The 20,310-nt window shown below is 38.5% G+C and overlaps 1 protein-coding gene across 3 annotated transcripts in view; it reads left to right on the top strand.

The window, feature by feature from the left end:
• brca2 (BRCA2 DNA repair associated) overlaps nt 1-20,310 on the top strand; it is a 111,611-nt gene that overhangs the window by 28,759 nt on the left and 62,542 nt on the right. For all 3 annotated transcript variants that reach the window (XM_048598205.1, XM_048598206.1, XM_048598207.1), the window contains 3 exons: nt 468-5,285; nt 11,622-11,720; nt 15,379-15,457. In XM_048598205.1, coding sequence (XP_048454162.1) covers nt 468-5,285; nt 11,622-11,720; nt 15,379-15,457 — 4,996 coding nt within the window. The remainder of the gene's footprint in view (nt 1-467; nt 5,286-11,621; nt 11,721-15,378; nt 15,458-20,310) is intronic.

Raw genomic sequence — 20,310 nt, 5'->3', positions numbered from 1 at the left:
TATTAAATATTAAAGCTTAACATTATGTACAAATGAATGCATTGAAGCAAAATTTAGTCTATAACAAATTTTATTGTGTGAATAACCGACAACCTAGCAAATACTGATTTGGGGATATAGTAGTAAAATGCATATAATTGTGAAGGAGGTCATCGTTCATAGGAATGCATAGTTATTTAGTTATTGCAGAATTTTCATCCTCCCCTCAAGACAGAGTTAAGAAATGCCAAATTAGTACAATCTTTCCAGAATCTCCTGCAAACTGAAAATAAATCAAACTTGGCTTAGCACTAGATTTTATTTTGCGTTTTAAAAATTAAATGAATTGTTTCGCTTAAAAATACTGTTCAGTGTTGCTAATTTGTTTCTGATGTGATTTGTATATTTGACATTAGTTTTATTTATATAGTCTTGCGACGTGAGTTTTGTTGTTTTTTAAAATTTTCAAAGTACTTTTCTGTTTTCAGGTTTCACTTCTTCAGCTGCTTGCCGAGAAAACAAAGTGGCTACCAGTATTGATGATCCTGGCATCGATCACTCTGAAGCAAATGAAAACCTGCAACAGAATCATTGTCTTCCAAAGGAATGTGACAGTGTAGAAAATGGAGTATTGCCTCAACATTTTACTGATGAAACTGGTGAAAATGTATCCAATGCTTCAAGTAACGGCAAGATTTGGGATCATTTTGTGAACAGCAAGCCTGTTTCTTGCGACAGAAGAGACGGTAGAATTTTTGCCACAGCTTGTCACACGGTGGCTAAAACGTTAGCTTTTGAGTCTGAAGTGGTGTTGACTAATCATTTTGGTGCCCAGGCTGAAGGTGCTGAGGACAGTCATGTACTTTCAGTTGTTAACTCTGTTCAGCCAGAGAGGACATGTGTAATTGAAAACAGTATTATGGAGAATAAGGGAAGGTCCTATTTTGAGCTTAGATTTTCACCTTTACCTGATGCCAATCAAAGTCCTTTGCATTATAATTGCAGTAAAACAAAACTTGGTGGAAACACCGCTATCCATGACAAGCCTGACAGCAATTCTGTCTTTTTACCAACTTCTACACAATTATCAACCAAGAAACTATCCTGCACTTCAATAATATCTCATACAGTATCATCTCAGTCCTCCTGTATCACTAATATTTTGCATAAAACAAAGAAACTTTATGATCTTAAATGTAAGGGAACTTTGGAAAAAAAAGTTACTTTTTCTGAACTCTGTCAACTAAGGCCACGAGGCAATACGGAGATATCAACTTCTTTGGGTAAAGAGAAACAATTAGAGGGAAGTCTTGATACTAACAAGGGTTTACCAAATGAAAGGCAGCAACTTGACTCCTATACTTGTGTAGAAGCTAAAAAGAGACAGTGTACTATTAATGCGGATTTCCACACTGGTAATAGAAAAATTGCAGTTTTGGCATCCACTTTGAAGAGGAGAAAACTAATTGCTGAAATAGACAATGAGGCATTCTTGACTTCTTCAAAACCTCTATTCGTGCAGTCATTGCCAGAATGTGAAACAAAATATATGGAAAGTGCTTTTACAGAAGGCAAGAATATACCATGTTCCACTATATCTGCTTTTGAAATTACTATGAATGAATCTTTCAAATTGACACCAAGATGTATGAATTCTCACAAGGGAAGAAAGGAAGTTACTTCTGCCTCCAACACTGGAGCACAATTGTATCAGTCTCTTGAGGTTACAGAAGAAGATAAAAATTCATGCAGAATGAAATCTCAGAGTGCACAAGGTGAGATCAGTTCTATGTCAGTGACAAAAGAAACTTGTACAATTTCAGAAAACGCACACAATCAACTGATATCTGGAAGTTCTGAATCTTGTCAAGATGGGCTCAATTGCTTGAAACCTGTTCAACAGTGCACAGATTTATCTGCTGAAACCATTTCAAAAGGAAAACTTAAAAATGAAAACTTAGAAGTAAACTCTGCACAGGAAGTTGTTATTCAATGTGCCGCTTCAAAAAATAAATTCGGGAGTCTAGAAAGTAATAGTCCTTTCTCTTCAGCCAAAGAGAAGATTAAAACTAAATCCCCTGAACCCAAATTTACCACTGAAAATGTTAAACAGCCCCCATCTGCCAATGGAGAAACAAAAATGTTTGATTCCTCTTTAATCTTATCTCAGCCAAAGTTGCTTGACAAATGCACATATTTAACTGCTAGTCAAACAGAACTAACAGAATTGTTTCGTATGTTAGAGGATACAGATAACCAGTTTGAATGTATGCAGTTTAGTAATCAGTCTACAGTCAAAGTAACAAGCAAAGATACCGACCTTCTGATTACTGAGCATTTAGATCAGACTTCCCCAGCTCCTATGTTGGAAAAATGGAAGGATATTAATTTTTGTAAAAGTTTGGACATTGAACCTTCAGTGCAGTTGGATAACAAGTCATGTAACTCCCATCAGCATGCAGATTCCTCAAAAATGAGCACCACACCTGAAATCTGTCGTCGGAATGTGGAAGAAATACAGCAAATGATAGTAAATAAACTTGCTGATTCCTTTGCCTTGAGTAATGAAGAGAAAGACACTGCATCATCTACAGTACCAAATGTCGGTGTGAGCTGTATGGAACTTGGCTCAGATGTTAAAATCAAACCGCTTGGTCAGGCAGTTCAATCCCTGAATGATGATATGAGATTTAAGGGGGAGTATGGAGGATTTTGTGCAGCAAGTGGGAATAAAATAAAGCTTTCTGTAGAGAGTCTGAGAAAAGCAGCAAAAATTTTTGAGGACTTTGACAATGATCAAACTGCTGCTCGGAATAATGCAATTAATGGTTTTGGGTATTTACTAGAAAATTCTGTGACCAAGTCTGAAAAAGTAATTGACGATAAATCAGATGATCAAAAAACTCTAAAAGCTAATGAGTCACACCAGCTGTGTGCAGCGCTTGACTGTCATTCTTCCGTTTACAGTAAAAATAGTGAGAAGATATTAAAAAATAGCCATAAAATTGAGATCGGTGATAAAAACCTAAGAGGTTTCCAGCCAGTGGGGTCTAGGAGGTTCGCTAAATCGGAAGAAGCAACTCCAGATAAAACAGTATATTTGACCACTGACCCAAATGTCTTGAAAAATTCTGACACTGAGAGCATTGGGCAGCAGAGTACAGTTAAAAATGCAATTTGGGAAAAGAGCACATGGCAGCCTTTCTACAATGGCACAGAAGACACTGGGAACAAGGAATTAGTTAACAGTAAAATTGATCCTGAAATAAAGTGTTTCCAGACTGCAAGTGGTAAAAGAGTCACAGTGTCTAAAGGACACTTGGATAAAGCAAAATGTTTATTTGAGACTGAAGATTCCTGTATTGAAAACTGGCAAAACTCCAAGCTACCAATTGAAGTAGCACAAAATGCACCTCAACAACCTGATGAGAGTATAAATATTTTACAAAGCCATGTGGTGAAAAATGATACAAGTATGCAACTCGGCGATCAAAGAAGGAGAAGTCAGACAGAATTAAATGTGACAGTTTGTCCTACATTTATAGTTCACTCTGAGAGCAATATTTCTGAAACTAATTCCATTCAAAATAGTTCCCTGTTTGCTGCTCCAGACACTGGTATGAAAGGATTTCAAACTGCTAGTGGTAAGTTAGTTCCTGTATGCAAAGCATCTCTTGATAAAGCAAAAGTTCTATTTGCTGAGGAGGACATATTGCATAAACCTATAACATGTTCTGGTGAAACATTTTCCGTTGTGTCTGCTTGTCCACATACTGGTTCACCAGTAATTCAGAGTGAAAAGAAGAAACAGTTGATGAATGCCCACAGTCCTGAACTGCTTCACCTTATGAATTCTAAAAGTGAATTGCATCAATTTTCTTTTCAAAGCAAACCGATGTCTGAGCATTTGGATCTGTCCAACAGTACAGAAACGAGAGGTTTCCAGACTGCTAGTGGTAAAAGAGTTAATGTGTCAGAAATGGCCTTAAGTAAAGGAAGGGCTTTGTTTGTTGAAGAGGATTTTGATAAATTGGGAATTCAAGATGATTTAATGTCATCTGCAGACAATAAAAAAATGCTTTCTGAGGAAAATATTTTAAATGATAGAGAAGCTAACCTTCCACAGAGGTTAAATATGATTAACCGGATAACTGTTCTTCCAGTTAAGCAATCGTTAGGGTTCTACACTGCAAATGGTGACGTTGTTTCAGTAAGTGAGACAAATTTGAAAAATATACACGACAAATGTTCAGTTGATGAGCCTGGGGACAGCAAAATTTCAACTTCAGATCAAGACGATTTTCATGTATTTGAGCCTTCTCAACAATTTTTTAGTACTGGATCTATTGCTTTCGGCACAGCAAGTGGCAAGTCTGTAAGTGTTTCAGAAGAATCTTTGAAGAAATGCAAACACTTACTTAATGATGTGGGAGTTAATGAAAAATTTAAGATTATGGACAATGGTGTAAACTCCAAGGAAAACAAACTTTCTGAAGAAACATGGAATCTAGACACTTCCAGCAAAAAGACACCTCTTGGGTTCAGCACAGCAAGCGGAAAATCTGTTTTTGTTTCTGATGATGCACTTCAGAAAGTTAAGCATATGTTACAAGAATTTGTCAGTAGTGATTCTTCTACTGTTAGCTCAAAAACTGCATTTTGCAAAAAACCTCAGATTCTGTTAACATCTACCTGTTCTTCTTCATTGTTCTTTAATACTGCTATGAGCAGGGAACAAATGTGTGAAGAAGAAAGTTCAGAATTGATTCATAAATTATCAAATAATGCTGCAGGGAATGTTTCAGTATTGCAAAATTCTCCCCAGGTAGAGTTAAGTGAAAGGGAGATCAATAGATCAACAAGCAGTTTAGCAGATTATTCAAAGAAGAGTGTTTTCATGTCTGGATTTCAAACTGCTAAAGGGAAAAGAGTAATGGTAGAAGAAAGTAGTTTAGCTGCAGCAAGTATGCATTTAGATTCAGTTGAAAATGAAGAATTGGGTCATTCTGCTGAGAGAGTTAATATGGTCACTGGAAGTAGAATTAAATCAACATCTAACATGAGCAGTGAATCTGCACATATAGCACATGCTTTGAATTGCAATCATGGCATGTATCCCAAAATGCTGGAAAACAACATGGCAAAAATGGCTGTGGAGGGGTCAAACGCTCTGATAGAAGATGATAAACGTTTTGATACTACACCTCGCAAGTCCTTTCGAACAACCTATGACTGTGCCAATCAATCCATTAGACCAGACTTAAGAACAGGAAAAAGACTTCGATCAGAAGGAAAGACTACAACGGGTAAATTATGTTAACTTTAGTCAAATCATTTAAAGTAATTTTTGACTTCTGTAAAGGCATAATCTAGATGATATGAATTAGTTGAGCCCTGGGCACTCCAATGTACACCACTGTAGTACATATACTTGGCAGATCTAGCAAGTTGCTCATTCTGTTTTAAATCAGCTATTAGCTTATTAAATATTAGGATGTTTGAACATAATACACAATGCACACTGAGCAATTCTTGGTCCCCAAAAAACAAGTTGCTCTTGGTCAGCCTTAGATTCTCTCCATCTCTGCAACTCTTCTCCTTCCAACAAGCCAGCTCCAAACCAATCCTTTAAATCTAGCTTATCATCCTTAAACTCCTCCTTAGTTCAATTGCAGGTTCATTAAACCTATTGCACATGGCTGAGATCTTAAATTAATAGTTTGTATTTCTCTTTCCCAGTGAGGTAGTTGCTTCCCTGGTGATGGAAAATGAAAATCATTCATTAGAAGGGCTTAAAATTGACCAGGTATTGGATAAGCTGTTGGTACTTAAAGTTCATAAGGGGTCAGGATTGGAGAGGGGTAGTGGGAGAAATATGAATAGCATGGAAAAATGTGTTAGTTCTAAAGAGCTAGGACAGATTTGTGAAGGAATGATCATGTCTAACTAACTTGCTGGAATGATTTTAAGAGATAATGGAGAGAGCGTTGATGAGGGTCATGCTGTATGTGATATGCACGGGCTTCCACAAGGTAAGAGTTACAGTGGTGCACAATAGACTTGATGAAAGTTCCACGACTTGCAATCAAAGGGTCTGTAGCATGTGGATACAAAATTGCTTGAATGATAAGAAACAAAGTCATCGTCACTACCTGCTTTTTAAGAGGTAGCCTACTGCATGAAATTCATTGATATTGACTACCCTGCCCATCTCGTTCCTTGGGGATTAACATCTTTCATTATCAATCCGTATGGAGTCAACATGGTTTTGTGAAAGGGGAGTCATATTTGACAAATTTTCAAGAGTTCATTGAGGATACTGTAAGCAGATTTGTTAAAAGGGAACAGGTAGATACAGTTTTTTGGATTTCCAGAAGACATTCAGTAAGATGCTATGTAAGGATTGTTGCACAGTATCAGATCTCATGGTGTTGGGGTTAATAAACAAGGTACAAAGCATCAGGATTAATGGGTCTTTTTCAGACTGGAAGACATAACTACTGGAGTGCCACAAGGATCAGTCCTAGGGCCTCAATTATTTATTATCCATATTAAGGACTTGGAGGAAAGGGCACAGTGTCATGTATCCAAGTTTGCTTCTCATACAAAAGTATGTGAGAGGGCATGTTTTGGTAGGGCATCTGCAAGTGGATATAGATAGATTGGGCGGGCAAAAACCCAGCAGGTGAAGTTTAATGTAGGAAAGTGCAAGGTCACGTTCTTTATTAGGCAGAATCATAAGGCAGACTGTTATTTAAATAGAGGAAGACTTCAAAAAAAAAAGTGCAGTACAGAAGGATCTGGTTGTTCTTGTGCGTGAAAAACAACGTTTAGCATGCAGGTTCAGCATGTAGTTAAGAAAGCAAATAGAATTTCACCATTGTTAGGGGTTTGGAGTTCAAGAATAGGGAACCACAGTTGGTACAAATGTACAGGATGTTGAAAAGGCTGTACCTGGAGGACTCTATGGTTTCCCCAAATTTTAAGGTGGGGTGGTGGGAAGCACGTATGGGCATTGGAGGCTGTTCAAAAAAAAAATCACCAAGCTACTTCCTGGGATGAGGCAGTTGACTTAAGAAGGATAGCCAAAAACATTAGGTATTTATTTACTTGAAGTTTAGAAAAACACCTTTTCTCCCAGAATTAGTAAATGTCTAGAATACTCTACCTCTGAGCAATGTGAAGGCTGTATTACTGAAAGCGTTAAAATGGGAGGTAGGTAGGTTTTTGAAATATTGTGGAGTTGAGGGCCGTGAGGATTTGGCACATAAGAGAAGTTGAGGCCTGGGGCATATCATCCATTATTGTATTATATGGCATATCAGGCTTGACGGGTTAAATAACCTACCCCTGTTCCTGTTTCTTATGTTCTCATACCCATTTTCTAGTCTGCTTGGCCATGCTGGTGGACAGTCAGTCATCACCTTGTTCTGCAGTTTCCTCCAGAATATTCACAAACCTTTAAACTTGCTTTCTGCAACTCCTTCATGACAATTTCTTGTCATATGGCGATAACAGAAATCTTTCCTTGTGTCGTAATATCCAGTCCTGGGCAAACCTGAGACCTATGTCAGAACTGCAGAGGAATCGCTCCCTGTGCATGTAATTGCAGTACTAATTCCTGCACATGCCTGTAACAAAGATCATTGGATCATATCAAGACAGAAAAGAACATAACACTGGTCTTGTTCCCACTCAAGATGGGTGGGGAAGGAGTCAGAAAGGAGGGGAAGGGAAGGGGAATACCCCTGTTGATAGGAGGAGCAACAGTGGATAACCGTGTCAGCAGCAGGTACAACTGCAGTTGCACTGATTGACAGGAGGTGCCAAGTTCCTTTTCCTGTTTGGTGGCCGGAATTACAGTGCTCTAAGAAATGCAACAGTTCACTCTGGTTCTAGGTGTTCAAACAGTTTTGTAGTATCCATGCTGCCCTGTATCCTTATTATCGCTGTACCTTTTGTACAGGGGTTTCAAATTTGCTGAAAAGCCAATTGGTTTGGCCTTTATTAAATGCTTTGTGGAAATTCATGAATACAAAATCAATTGCATTACACACAATCAATGCATTTTATTAACAAACTCAAATTCGTGCACTAAACATGATTTGTCTTTAACAGATCTGTTGCTGGTTTTCTTTACTTGATGCCTATTTGTCCATGTGAATTAATTGTGTTCTTGGATTTTGCTTCTAAAAGCTTTTCTATCATTGAGGCTTAACTAACCAGTCTGTAGATGCTGGGCTTATTCCCATTTTGAGCAAAGACATAACATTTAGTATGCCCCAGGCCTCTGGCACTATCTGTATCTATGGAAGATTATGCCCAGTGTCTCTCCAATATCTGTCTTAGCTTTCCCCAGTATCCTCTGAATCTGATCCAGTCTCGAAGACTTATAAACTTTACCTACAGCCAGAATTTCTAATTCTACCGCTTCTTCAATTTTTGAACCCGTCCTGTGACTCAACTGTCTATTCCTTGCCTGTGATTTTGGCAGTAGCATCTTCCTTAGCAAAGACACCCAAAGTAATCATTTAGTACCTCAGCCAAGCTCTTCGTGCATAAATTCCTTTTATGATCCTGAATCCATCCTATTTCTTTTAGTATTTAAATGCCTAAAGAAGATACACTCCTATGTTAGCTGCATTCTCTTTCCATACTGTTCTTTGCTTCTCTTATTCCCCTTTACACTTCTTTCCCTTTGAACGTATTATGCACCCTTGAGCTGCTTCATCTTGCTATCCCTTTTGGCAGGGAACTCTGGCTTTGTTTCTCATACATTTCCCCTCAGGGGTATATATCACTACTGTATTCAAACCAGCTCTTTAAAGGCAGCCCATTTTTCTGTTATGATTTGCTTGAAAATTGATTCTGGTTTACCTGGCTCAGATGTGTTCTCACGCAGTCAATTTTTACTCTGGATTGCTCCTTTCCTTTCTGCAGTCAAAATAAAGGTAATGTGTTTATTGTCCTTTAAAATGTGTCTCTACTAATAGTGATCCACTTGTCTAACATCATTCTTCAGAATCAAATTCATGTAAGGTCAGAACATACAACAAAGAACAAGAGTAGACCATTCAATCCCTCCAGCATATTCTGCCATTAAATAAATCCGTGGCTGCACTGATTGCAATCTCAAAACCACACTCTACCATATCCTGATGACCTTTCAACCCCTTGTTTAGCAAGAATCTATACTTCTCTCTCTCATTAGACATCCTCTCCACATCTTCCTTTTGAAGACACCTTATGATCTTTCCGTCACGTTACTTCTTAATCTGTTACACTGCACAGGATACAAGCCTGGCCTGTCCAAAATTCCATCATGAAACTGGTGTTGGTTTGATAAACACTCTTGAAACGTACTGATTTAGGAAAATCTGCTGAACGCGCTGAAGAAGTTCTTGTTTCCCCTTTGCTGTCTAAACCATTAGTATCTCAGTCTATAATTGGATAATTAAAGTCTCCCACTATAACTACTGTGCAGTTTTTTTTACCTGTCTTTTTTTCCTTCTGTATCTTTCCCGCTAGATGGTTATTGAATACACCCAGTAGTGTGGGTTGTTTCTTCTAACCAAACTCTGTTGTATATATCCAAAATTTGTCTAACTTAACAGTGAGAAGTAAAAGTGCAAGTAGAGGGGGGGGGTATATGGTTTGCCATTAACGGGCTGTTGCCATCAAGCCCTCAAAACATTCTACTCCTCTCTCAAATGAGTATTGTGGTATGATTTTCACTGCTTGTATAATGCCAGATATGTAGGCATTATGTCACAAAGACAGGCAGATTGTATCAAACAGCACATCCTTTTGGATATTTGCAACCAAGCAAGAGACCCACCATAATTAGCCAGTCTGCACTTACAAAACCCACAACACAGTGTTCATCATTTGATGTGATTTTGCAATTGGACAACAGTTATTCTGAGTATGTGAAGAATTACTGATAACCAATTTAGGACTGTCATTTGGGCTGTCAGTGCACTTATGTGTCCTGGAAACTAAATATGTTAATACACAGGGTCTTGTTCTTAGACAGACTGCACCTGTTTCAATTCAACATAATAGGTGACAGCCACTAGCTGATTTGTTTCTCAAGGCAGTGCATTGATCAAACAGAGCCAACCGGCCTGGTGAATAAAAGCCTGTCAGATAGCTGTTAATCATCATTATGTGGCGTATTCTCCATGATAATATATCGACCAATCAAAGTTAACTTGCCAATCAATCAACACACTTCATTAATGCAGTTTAAATGCTGACTTTCCTCTAAAATTTGTATTCTTGAATGACTGTAAGTTTAAAAGCTACAACAAAATGTCTTTTTTTTCTCAGCAATATTCAGAGTATATTGTCAAAATAGCTGTTTGCAACAATGACTCCTAAATATACACCCTGCATCCTGTAGGGATTCATTGCTGTTCTCCCTGTTTCTTCATTTGTGATATCTGTTCTGACAGTGCAGCTTTCCATGCCAGCCTGATCCAGATCCACAAGAGGGTTTGCTGTCATCACCTTTCACCTTAAAGCTTCCATATTAAATACATCATCCTCCACCAAGCCCATCTTCTATTTTGTTTTTCTTTTTGGATAGCAACAATTGGTAGTGATTCTTCTTTCGCGTTTAAGCTACTTTTGGCCACATTTTTAGTTGCCCCATTTTCTCTTTTGTACCATCTCTTTCCCATTCAATTTACGTATTACACCTTATTACAGCTCTTGTTTTGTTCTTCTTCCCCATTCCCCATCTCCTGCTTCTGTACTTCCCTTAAATCTGTCACATGTATGGCCTTTTCAGTTCAAATGAAAGGTCATCATTCTGAAACATTACCCATTTTAGTTTCTGAATAAATGATACCAAAATAGTTGAGTAATTCCAGCACTTTCTGTTTTACTGTTAGATTTCTAATAATAATGCTTGTTTTTATGCTTGCATTTTAACTCTTCATCCTGTATGCTGCAAAAAATTCTCCTTCCAACTCCTCAATATTGACCATTACTGCTTGTTAATCCATTCTAACAAATACAGGAAATCTTATGAGCACTTTTCATCCTTTGCCAGCATCTCATTTCACCTCTTATATAATGACAAAATGATTCAAAGTGGTCCTCTAATCCATCAATGCTGCATTCACTGGCTTACGGTGACTTCCTGTCCCCAAAGCACTGAATTTAAAATCCTCATTTTTCTCTTAAAATCTTTGAACAATCTTTTCCACCTGAACTATCTCACTTCTTCCAACCTTTAGTACCCACATGTACCCTTGTTTTTGAATTGTCCTCACCACACATTTGCAGACCAACATTCAACATGTTTCACTCTGCAGTGCTCTCTCTAAACCATTCTCTACTCTCCTTTATCCAACTTTAAAATATTTGTTTAAATTTGTCTTCTAACACATATTTTCGTTTATATCTAAGACTCCTTAGTTGTCCACTGTTTTGTTTTTTGCTGTAAAGTATTGTGGGACTTCTCTCCGTTCCATTTATATGCATGGTGATAATGTTGGCAAAATGGGGAGGGTATCAAGAAATGTATTTCACAACAACCCGTTGCATAAGAATGGAAAAAAATGAGCATTGGTATTTTTTAAAGTAATGTTTATTTAAAAAATGTTAATGAAGCTGGATGATTTTTGTTTCAGAGGAACCTCTACCAAAAAGGCAGCTGCTGTCTGAATTTAACAGAACTATACATAGTAATCACAAAGTTGAATTCAAGCCTTTACTATGTAATCCTGAAGGTAAGCTACCAGTATTGTAACTGGGTTATAAAACTCAAAGTATAGTTTGTTACCTTTTTTTTGGCATTCCTTCATCTTTTGGTATTTTTATTTCTAGCTAGGAATTTAAATTTGAATGTCTCTGGGTTTTTTTCTGTCTCTGGGTTTCTTGTCATTGCATCCTGAATGGTAATGGAAAGTTACAGCTGTCCTCCTGTGTTCAAGCCTTCTCGTCTATTATAAACATTTTTATATGCTGGTAAGAGAAGTTAACAGTTACGTCATTTGCTGAACGCAGGGCAAATTCCACTGAAATGGTGAGCTTTTAATTTTTGAGAACGGCAATTTAGGACAATTTTTTTTAATTATTAGGAACAAACTTGAGGATTAGTGTTAGAAAAATGACCTAGTTAAAGATAATCAGTGTGGTTTCAGAAAGGGATATCTTGCCTGACCAATGTTATCAGAAATGACATGATACAATATATCTGTAAAGAAGCCTTCCGTAGAGCCCTGCCTGAATTACTGCATAAGTAGTCTGAGGTGGTTAATACCCTAGATAAATATTATTTGTCTTCTATGGTGCTGCTTGCATAATCATCACAAAGTAAACTTTGTTCAGACAACGTTGATTAATGTAGTTATGGAGATTGAGATCTTTTGTAGCTTGACAAAGTAGCAGAGGTGTACACCTGCAGATGTGACGATTGGCTTTATACTGGACAAATTCCATTGAGATACCATCTAAAGCATCGTTGAATAGCAGTTGTTGAATTGCCACACAAATGGCTGCAGTGACTGTTTTAGCCTCAAGAAGCAATAAGACAACTGTGCACAAAACAGGTAATTGTAGTTCCGTAAATGTTGATGTGAATGTCTTTAACTGTCAGTAACCTGGGGGGTAAATCAATTAAAGCAGTCATAAAATATGTGAGCCCTACTTTTCATCTTGCAGTTTTACCAACAAATGCACTAAAAGATTGAAATACATTGTGGGATAGTATGGAGGTGTAAAGGTCAATGATAGTGACTGTGATTTAACTTTACTTCCAGCAAAACAAAATGCTGGGTCCAAATCTGGATTGTCTATTACCTACATCTGGGCATCACTTGACAGTATGTTGATGCCATTTTTGTCTTCTCCCAACAAATTATGTTTAATGTCAATAATTACTACAGAAGCATGTGGTATAAGATTGTTACCATTGACTTGAGTCTTGATTTTTAATGTTGCATAACACTTCACATAGTTTGTTTCCACTGGTTTTTGATCCATTTAGGTATTTGGTAAAGATTTTAAACAAATACGATAAAATCATACTGCTTTCATATTGAAGTATATTGATCTCCCCAAGTATGGCTATAACTTGTCTCTGAAAGTGTTCAGTAGTCCTGAGGAGAGTGAAATTAAAATAATGGTAACCATTGCCATGTGAGTAAAGGAACCCAACCTTTATCTTTTTTCGGGGTGTTATAGTGGATGAAATAGAGAGAGCTGTGTTTTCATTTTAATGCTGTTAATTCTCATTCATTGGGAACTGGGAAGGAAAAAAATACGATTAGCCTTAGAAATTTTGTAAGTGCTCAGATTGTGTAGAAAATTGAGTCCCATAGTATGGTTTTGACAAAGCTGCCAACAATTTTTAGAAATGGTAATTTACTGATGTATGGAATGTAAAAGCTGAAATCTAAGCAGATCAAGAACATCATACCAAGTAATGGTGATTTGTTTAAAATTGTTTCTGGTCTTTTCAGTTTTGGAAACCAAGTAAAGGAGATACATGGACATAATGTTAAATAGCGATTTGGAACTGTTTAAAAACGTCTAAACACTTTTAGATTTATGTAATTAATATAACATTATTTGTAGTCTTTCCAGACTGAAAAATTGAAAGATTGAGCAATTTAAGGTCTGTAATCTTCTTTTGACTTTCAGTTGTGTGTGAGGCACATTGCCCGTCTTTTACTATCCTGTGATTGCTTGTTAACCGGCAGCAATATTATCCCATGTTAGAAAAGAGGTAGCACCTGTCAGTATTCTATCACTACTGCCAGATCCCAGTGGACCTATAACAATGAGGTATGCCTTAGGAGCATTGACAGAGGGATCTAGGTGTAGAGGTCACAAATCCCTGAAAGTGGCAACACAGGTGGATAAGGTGGTCAAGAAGGCATACAGAATACTTACATTCACCAGCTGAGCCATGGAATATAAAAGTTGGCAAGTTATGTTGCAGCTTATAAAACTTCCGGCAACATTTGAAATATTGCATGCAGTTCTGGATGCCACACTTCCAGAGGATGAGGGTGTAGAGAAGGCTTACCAGCATTTTACCTGGTCTCGACGGCTTGACTTATGAAGAGAGATTGGATAAACTCAAAATTGTTTTTACTGGAAAGATGAAGGCTGAGGGGCAACCTGATAGGGGTCTACAAAATTATGAGAGGCATACTTAGGGTGAATAGTCAGAGGCCTTTTCCCAGGCTACAAAAGGTCAACTACAAGAGGTCACAGGCTCAAGGTGAGGGGAGAAGGTTTAGGGGTGAAGGCTAGGGGAAAATTTTTCGCAGAGAGTGGTGGGTGCCTGGAACGCACTGCCAGTGGAGGTGGTGGAAACAGGCACGTTAGCAACGTTTAAGGTGCATCTTAATAGACACATGGGAGGTGAACAGAGGGATGGAAACAGTGTAAAGGCAATAGGTAGTGAGCCTAAATAAGAATTAGGAGTCGGTGCAGGCTTGGCGGGCCGAAGGGCCTATCCTGTGCTGTATTGTATTATATTGTAATATTTTGAGGGGTGGGAATAACATGATTCGGGGTTGGCAAGTGGAACTAATGCCATTAATAGACCTAGGACAGTGAGGACCTTTTCAGCCGTAGGCTCAGTAGGAACAATTGGAAAGGGAAGAGAAGCCTGCTCTAGTCTTCATCTATGATTCACAATAACTATGGATTTCTTACTAAGAAATGATATACAAAGGTACATTGCAATTTTCTATAATTATCATCGTGAAACGTGCCGTAAGATGAGACCTTTCTTCACCCAAAGAGTGGTGATCCTGTGGACTTCATTACCACAAGAAGTAGTTGATGCCAAAATATTGAATGTATTCAAGAGACGGCTAGGTATAGCACATGGGCCGAGTGGAATCAAAGGTTATGGGAAGAAAGCAGGATTAGGCTATTGAGTCGGACAATCAGCCATGACCGTGGTGAATGGCAGAGCAGGCTTGAAGGGATGAATGGCCTCCTCCTGCTCCTGTCTTCTATGTTTGTATGGTACCACAGATATTTTTCAAAATCAAGTTTTAAAAAAAACATTGAGGTTCATGTTCAGAAAAAAAACTTGTCTCAAACATATTAATTTATTTCCAATGTTTTTCAATGAATGAGCTGATTGTTAAATTCTACGTAAAGTTCATTCAAATAAATAATAATATTTTTAATGTTCTATTAAACACATGATTTCAGTACCAAAAGGTAGGAGAAAGAACTTTAGAATGGGAAAAAAAGGTGGGGGGGGGACTTTTTTTATTTATTCATTTGTGGGATTTGGGTATTACTGGCTGGCCAATATTTGTTGCCCATTCCTGGTCTAAGGTACTCAAAATGAAGAGTTTTAATGAGCCTTGGTGAGTTTTTAATGAATTATGAGAAAATGGATTTCTTTTTCTCCAGGAGTACTTTGTGACCGAAGGAAATTCATGTATATTGTCCCAATGAAGTCTGTTGCTTGTGGTCTATCTATAGACAAAAGGTAATTTTATTAATATTTTTCAGAAATGAGGCTTAACTTCTGTCTTAAAAAGAAACTACAGTTGTAATTTGTTTAATTTTATTGCTTTACTGCAAAAGCAAAACTTTTATATTTGGATGTTTTTGTATTTGTATTAAAACGTAATTTTCAAGGGCACCTCTTTAGAATTCTTAAAAATTTTGCTTTTTTCCTCATGCTGTCAACTTTTTTTCTGTTTACCCCCCCACTCCCCTCCCAATTACTTGTTCACTTAGTTTTTAGAAGCTATTATGGATTCTGCTTGTACCATTTCTTCTGCTGGGGTATCTGTGTCCCAAAAAAAACTCATAAAATAATACAATCCTCATCAACCTTTGCTTCGTTTTGTTAGCAATCCTAAATGAATCCGTCCAATTGCAAAGTTACCAACAAGTGGAAGTGGTATTTTCCTGTTTACTTATTAAACTCCTGAAATTTTCAGCTCATCTGATTATTTATTTTTCTTTGCTATGATAAAAAGTTCCTCCTGAGCTTTTCTCATAACTAGTCAACTCAGGTGCCAAAAACCAAACTAAGCCAAACAGTAATTGTGCCTTAAAGATTTGTACAGGTTTAGCATTAACTCTTTTAATTCTCTATAGGTTGCTAGCAGGATAGCCATTTACTGAAGAACATCATTTGGAGTCACTTTGAAGGGCAATTAAGTCATCCACATTTTGTTGGGCTGTAGTCCATAGCCAATTCAAATGAGAACTGCAGATTACCTGCCCTGTAGGACATCATTTTTAAAATATTGATTCTGTAGCTTTACAGCCTCTGTTTTCACCTTTTCAATCCAAATTTACTTCTTATGTCTTAACTTCTTTGCCTTACTTATTTTGCACCTATATTCTCAGTTGTTGGCTAACTTCTGTTTTCATCTGACTTAACTCTTTCTCATCCATTTTACCCTCTCTATTCGAGATAGTTACTGAAGACCTCCTCACAGGCCTTAGCCAATCCAGTTTTTATATAAAGGCAGAATACTGTGGATGCTGGAATTCTGAAACAAACTTGAGATTTTTAGATTTGGAAGGTATTGAAATATAGGTTTCAATATTTTGACAGAGGCAGAGACCCAGTGCAAAAGACAAGAGGGTATTAATGATGGAGAAAGGAATTGTAATTCATTGGTGGGATGCGGGCATAACTGGCTAGGTCAACATTTATTGTCTATTCCCCAACCAAATTGCTATAGTTCTGGAGTCACATGTAGGCCAGGTAAGGATGGCAGTTTCCCTGAAACAATGGATTCATGGTTATCATTAGACTGTTAATTTCAGATTTTTATTGAATCCATGTTCTGTCATCTGCAGTGGTCAGATTTCGAACCTGGGTCTTCAGGACATTACCTAGGCCTCTGGATTAATAGTATAGTAATAATACCACCTAGGCCATCACTTCCCCTTGTTCAGCCCATCAAGACTGCTCTGCTAAATAAAAATTGAAAGAACTACGGATGCTGTAAATCAGGAACAAAAATAAAGTTGCTGGTAAAGCTCAGCAAGTCTGGCAGCATCTGTGAAGAAAATAATCAGAGTTAACATTGCGTGTCCAGTGACCCTTCTTCTGAGGACTGAAGACTGCTCTGCTATTTAATCATGGCTGGAATGTTTCTCAATCCCATTCTCCTGCCTTGTCCCCGTACACTTTGATGCATATTCCAATCAAGAACCTATCAATTTCTGTCTTAAATAACTCAATAACTTGGCCTCCACAACCCTCTGTGGCAGTGAGGTTCACAGATTCACCACCCTCTGGCTGAAGAAATTCCTCCTCATCTCTTCTAAAGAGTCACCCTTTTATTCTGAGTCTGTGCCCTTAGGTCCTAGCCTCTCCTTGTGGAAGCACCTCCACATCCTCTCTATCAAGACCTCTCAATATTTTGTCAGTTCAATTAAATTTCCCCCTCCTCCTCCTAAACTACATTGAGTACAGATCCAGAGTCCTCAACCACTCCTCGTTATAATCTCTTCATCCCCGCGATCATTCTTATTAATTTCCTCTGGACCCCTTCCAAGCCCAGCACAAATATAGTCTGACAAGAACCTTGTACCTCAGTTCCAAGTACTCTGCAATCTTGTCCTTAATAATAAACTGTAAAATCTTATTAACAACAAAGTTCGGGCTGACCAATCTATAGTTTTCCGTCTTCTGCCTACCTCCTTTCCTTCTTAAACAGGGTGTTACATTAGCCATTTCACAGTCCTCTAGTACTCTCCCTGACTCCAGTGATTCCTGAAAGATCACTACAGTTGCCTCTACAATCTCCTACCTATCTCCTTTGGAACTCTGGGGTTTTATCCATCTTCAAACCTTTTCAGCTTCCACAACCCTACCTCCTTAGTGATGGACACTACAGTCAACTCTGCCCTCTGACTCTCTTGAAGTTCTGGTATGCTGCTGGTGTCTTCGACTGTAAAAGCTGATGCAAAGTACCTGTTCAGGTCCTCTGCCATTTCTTTATTTCCCTTTATACTTCTCCAGCCTCATTTTGGTCCAATTTCCACTCTTGCTTCTCTGCTTGTCTTTTTGATGGGACATGCATCTGTGGATATTTAGTTTCTAGTCTTGTTCCCTTGCAGTCACTTTTGTGATACTTGCAACATTGTACGTGCCAATTTCAATTTGTGCTACAAGCTTATCTACCTTGTTTTGTAGACTGCATGCATTTAAGTACAACACCTGCAGTCCTGCATTGACTGCCTCCTTCTCATAGTCACTCCTTCATCTGCTGTGCCTGAAGTTAGATTCCTCACTCTTTCCATATTGTCTGACCTATTAATGACCTGTGCTGAGCAACAGCTCCCCGCCCCAATTTTTCCATTTTGTCATGGAGCAGAACCAACCGCCACTATTTAGTTTAAAAGCCATATCCACAGCCCTGGTTATGCGATTTGCCAGGACTCTGGTCCCAGCAAGATTCAAGTGGGTCCTGTCCATCGGAACAGCTCCCTTCTTTCCCAGTACCAATGTTGCCAGTGTCCCATGAATTCGAATCTATTTTTCCCACACCAATCTTTGAGCCACGCATTAACTACTTTAATCTTGTTGACCCTGTGCCAGTTTGCTTGTGGCTTAGGTAGTAATCCAAAGATTATTACCTTTTTGGTTCTGCTTTCTAATTTAGCCCCTAGCTGCTCACATTCCCTCGGGGGTACCTCTTTCCTCTTTTTATACATATCACTGGATCACGACAACGGGATCTTTCGCCTCCGACTCCAATTTCCTGTGCAGCCCAGATGATATCCTGGACCCAGGCAAGAGCCTTTGGACTTCTCAATCCTGGCTACACAGAACTATGTTTATTACTCTGACTATACTGTCCCTGATTACAACTGCATTTCTCTTTCTCCCCCCACTCTTGAATGACTCTCTCTACCACGGTTCTATGGTCAGTTTACTTATCCTCCCTAGAGCCCCCACTCATCCACACAGGAAGCAAGAATCTCAAACCTGTTAGACAAGCTCCAGGGCTGAGGCTGCTTCAGCACTACCTCCTGGATCCTCCTACCTGCCTCACTCTTAGTCATACCCTCCTGTACCTGACCACTGACCAAATTTGAGGTAGTAAATCTTAGAGAAGTGACTGCCTCCTGAACTCGGGTGTGCAAGTAACTTTCCCACTCGCTGATATGTTGCAGTGTTCGAAACTCAGCTCATCAACTCTGAGCCAGTGTTCCTCAAGCAACCAACACTTCCTACAGATGTCACTGAACCATGGTGGGTTCCACCAGCTTCACATCATGCAGTTACAACACTCGCCTAGCCTAGCATCTCTAATTACTTAGTTCTTAATCTGGTTTTTAAAAACTTCATCCTAGTCTTCTAGTTGGTAATCTGTAAATAATTCCCATATTTACCCTCAATCTGAAAATAACCTATAATAATTGAATTAGTAGCTATCACTAGCCAATGAACTTAACAGTTTATCCTGAGAAGTCGTTCTTTTATGCTGGGTCCTTGATCCTGGCTTTAATTGATCCTGTTTAAGAAAACCTCAAACTATGAGCTGAAAAAAACAAGCATATAAAGCACCTCTTTCCCTCTGTACTGAATTTCTACGCTGCGTCCAAATTCCCTGAACTGTTTTCTCACTCGAGCTGTATCTCACTCTGGATGTGATCTCCCCTTCCTGACCATATGAAGGTTGCTGATCACTATTCACTGGAAGGTGTCCACAGGCGATAGACTTTTTTTTAATGGAAGAGTAGAAATTGCATCACCATGGCCAAAGGTACGAGGTAACCTTGCTTTGGCAGATAGCAGACCATGAGCAGCATTTGGCTGCTCTCCAGGTAAGGACAGCAGTCCACCCTGAAGAGCTGCTAGCCCAATCTGAGGGCCAGCAGTTCAGCAGCGGAGGTCAAAATAGTGTTACTTGCTCAAAGGCTACATTTTCATTCTCACTAATTCATTCATTTTGTTGATACCATCACACAGTAACAGTTTTTTTAGATTTATTTTAACACAAGGTATTTGGAGTCTCAGAAATAGAAGTCAAATATTTTGTCAGTACCTTCAATGATGATCATATCTCCATTAAACTTAAAGTGACAGCACACAAGGAAAGTATTCATTTCCTAGACATGACAGTATTTACACTGGTGCAAAAGAACAGGCATAAGAGAAAGTTGCAAGTTTGGGAGAGACTTAGCTTATGATTAAAGAGCAGTTTGCCTGACCATTTCCTTCCTTTTTACTTATGGAAGAGACTTTTCCTCATTGGTGTCTTTTGAATTTTTCTAGGTGATTTAGGGACTTTTGTGGGTGTAGACTGGGCATCCCTAAGGAAAGCTAATTGGGTTTGGGGTGACTGGGCCTAAACAGGTTAG

Source organism: Rhincodon typus, chromosome 6 (genome assembly GCF_021869965.1).
Source record: "Rhincodon typus isolate 14 chromosome 6, sRhiTyp1.1, whole genome shotgun sequence".
In the NCBI taxonomy this organism is placed as follows: Eukaryota; Metazoa; Chordata; class Chondrichthyes; order Orectolobiformes; family Rhincodontidae; genus Rhincodon; species Rhincodon typus.
Note: the sequence above shows the minus strand (reverse complement) of the source record. Positions and strands in the feature narration are given on the sequence as shown.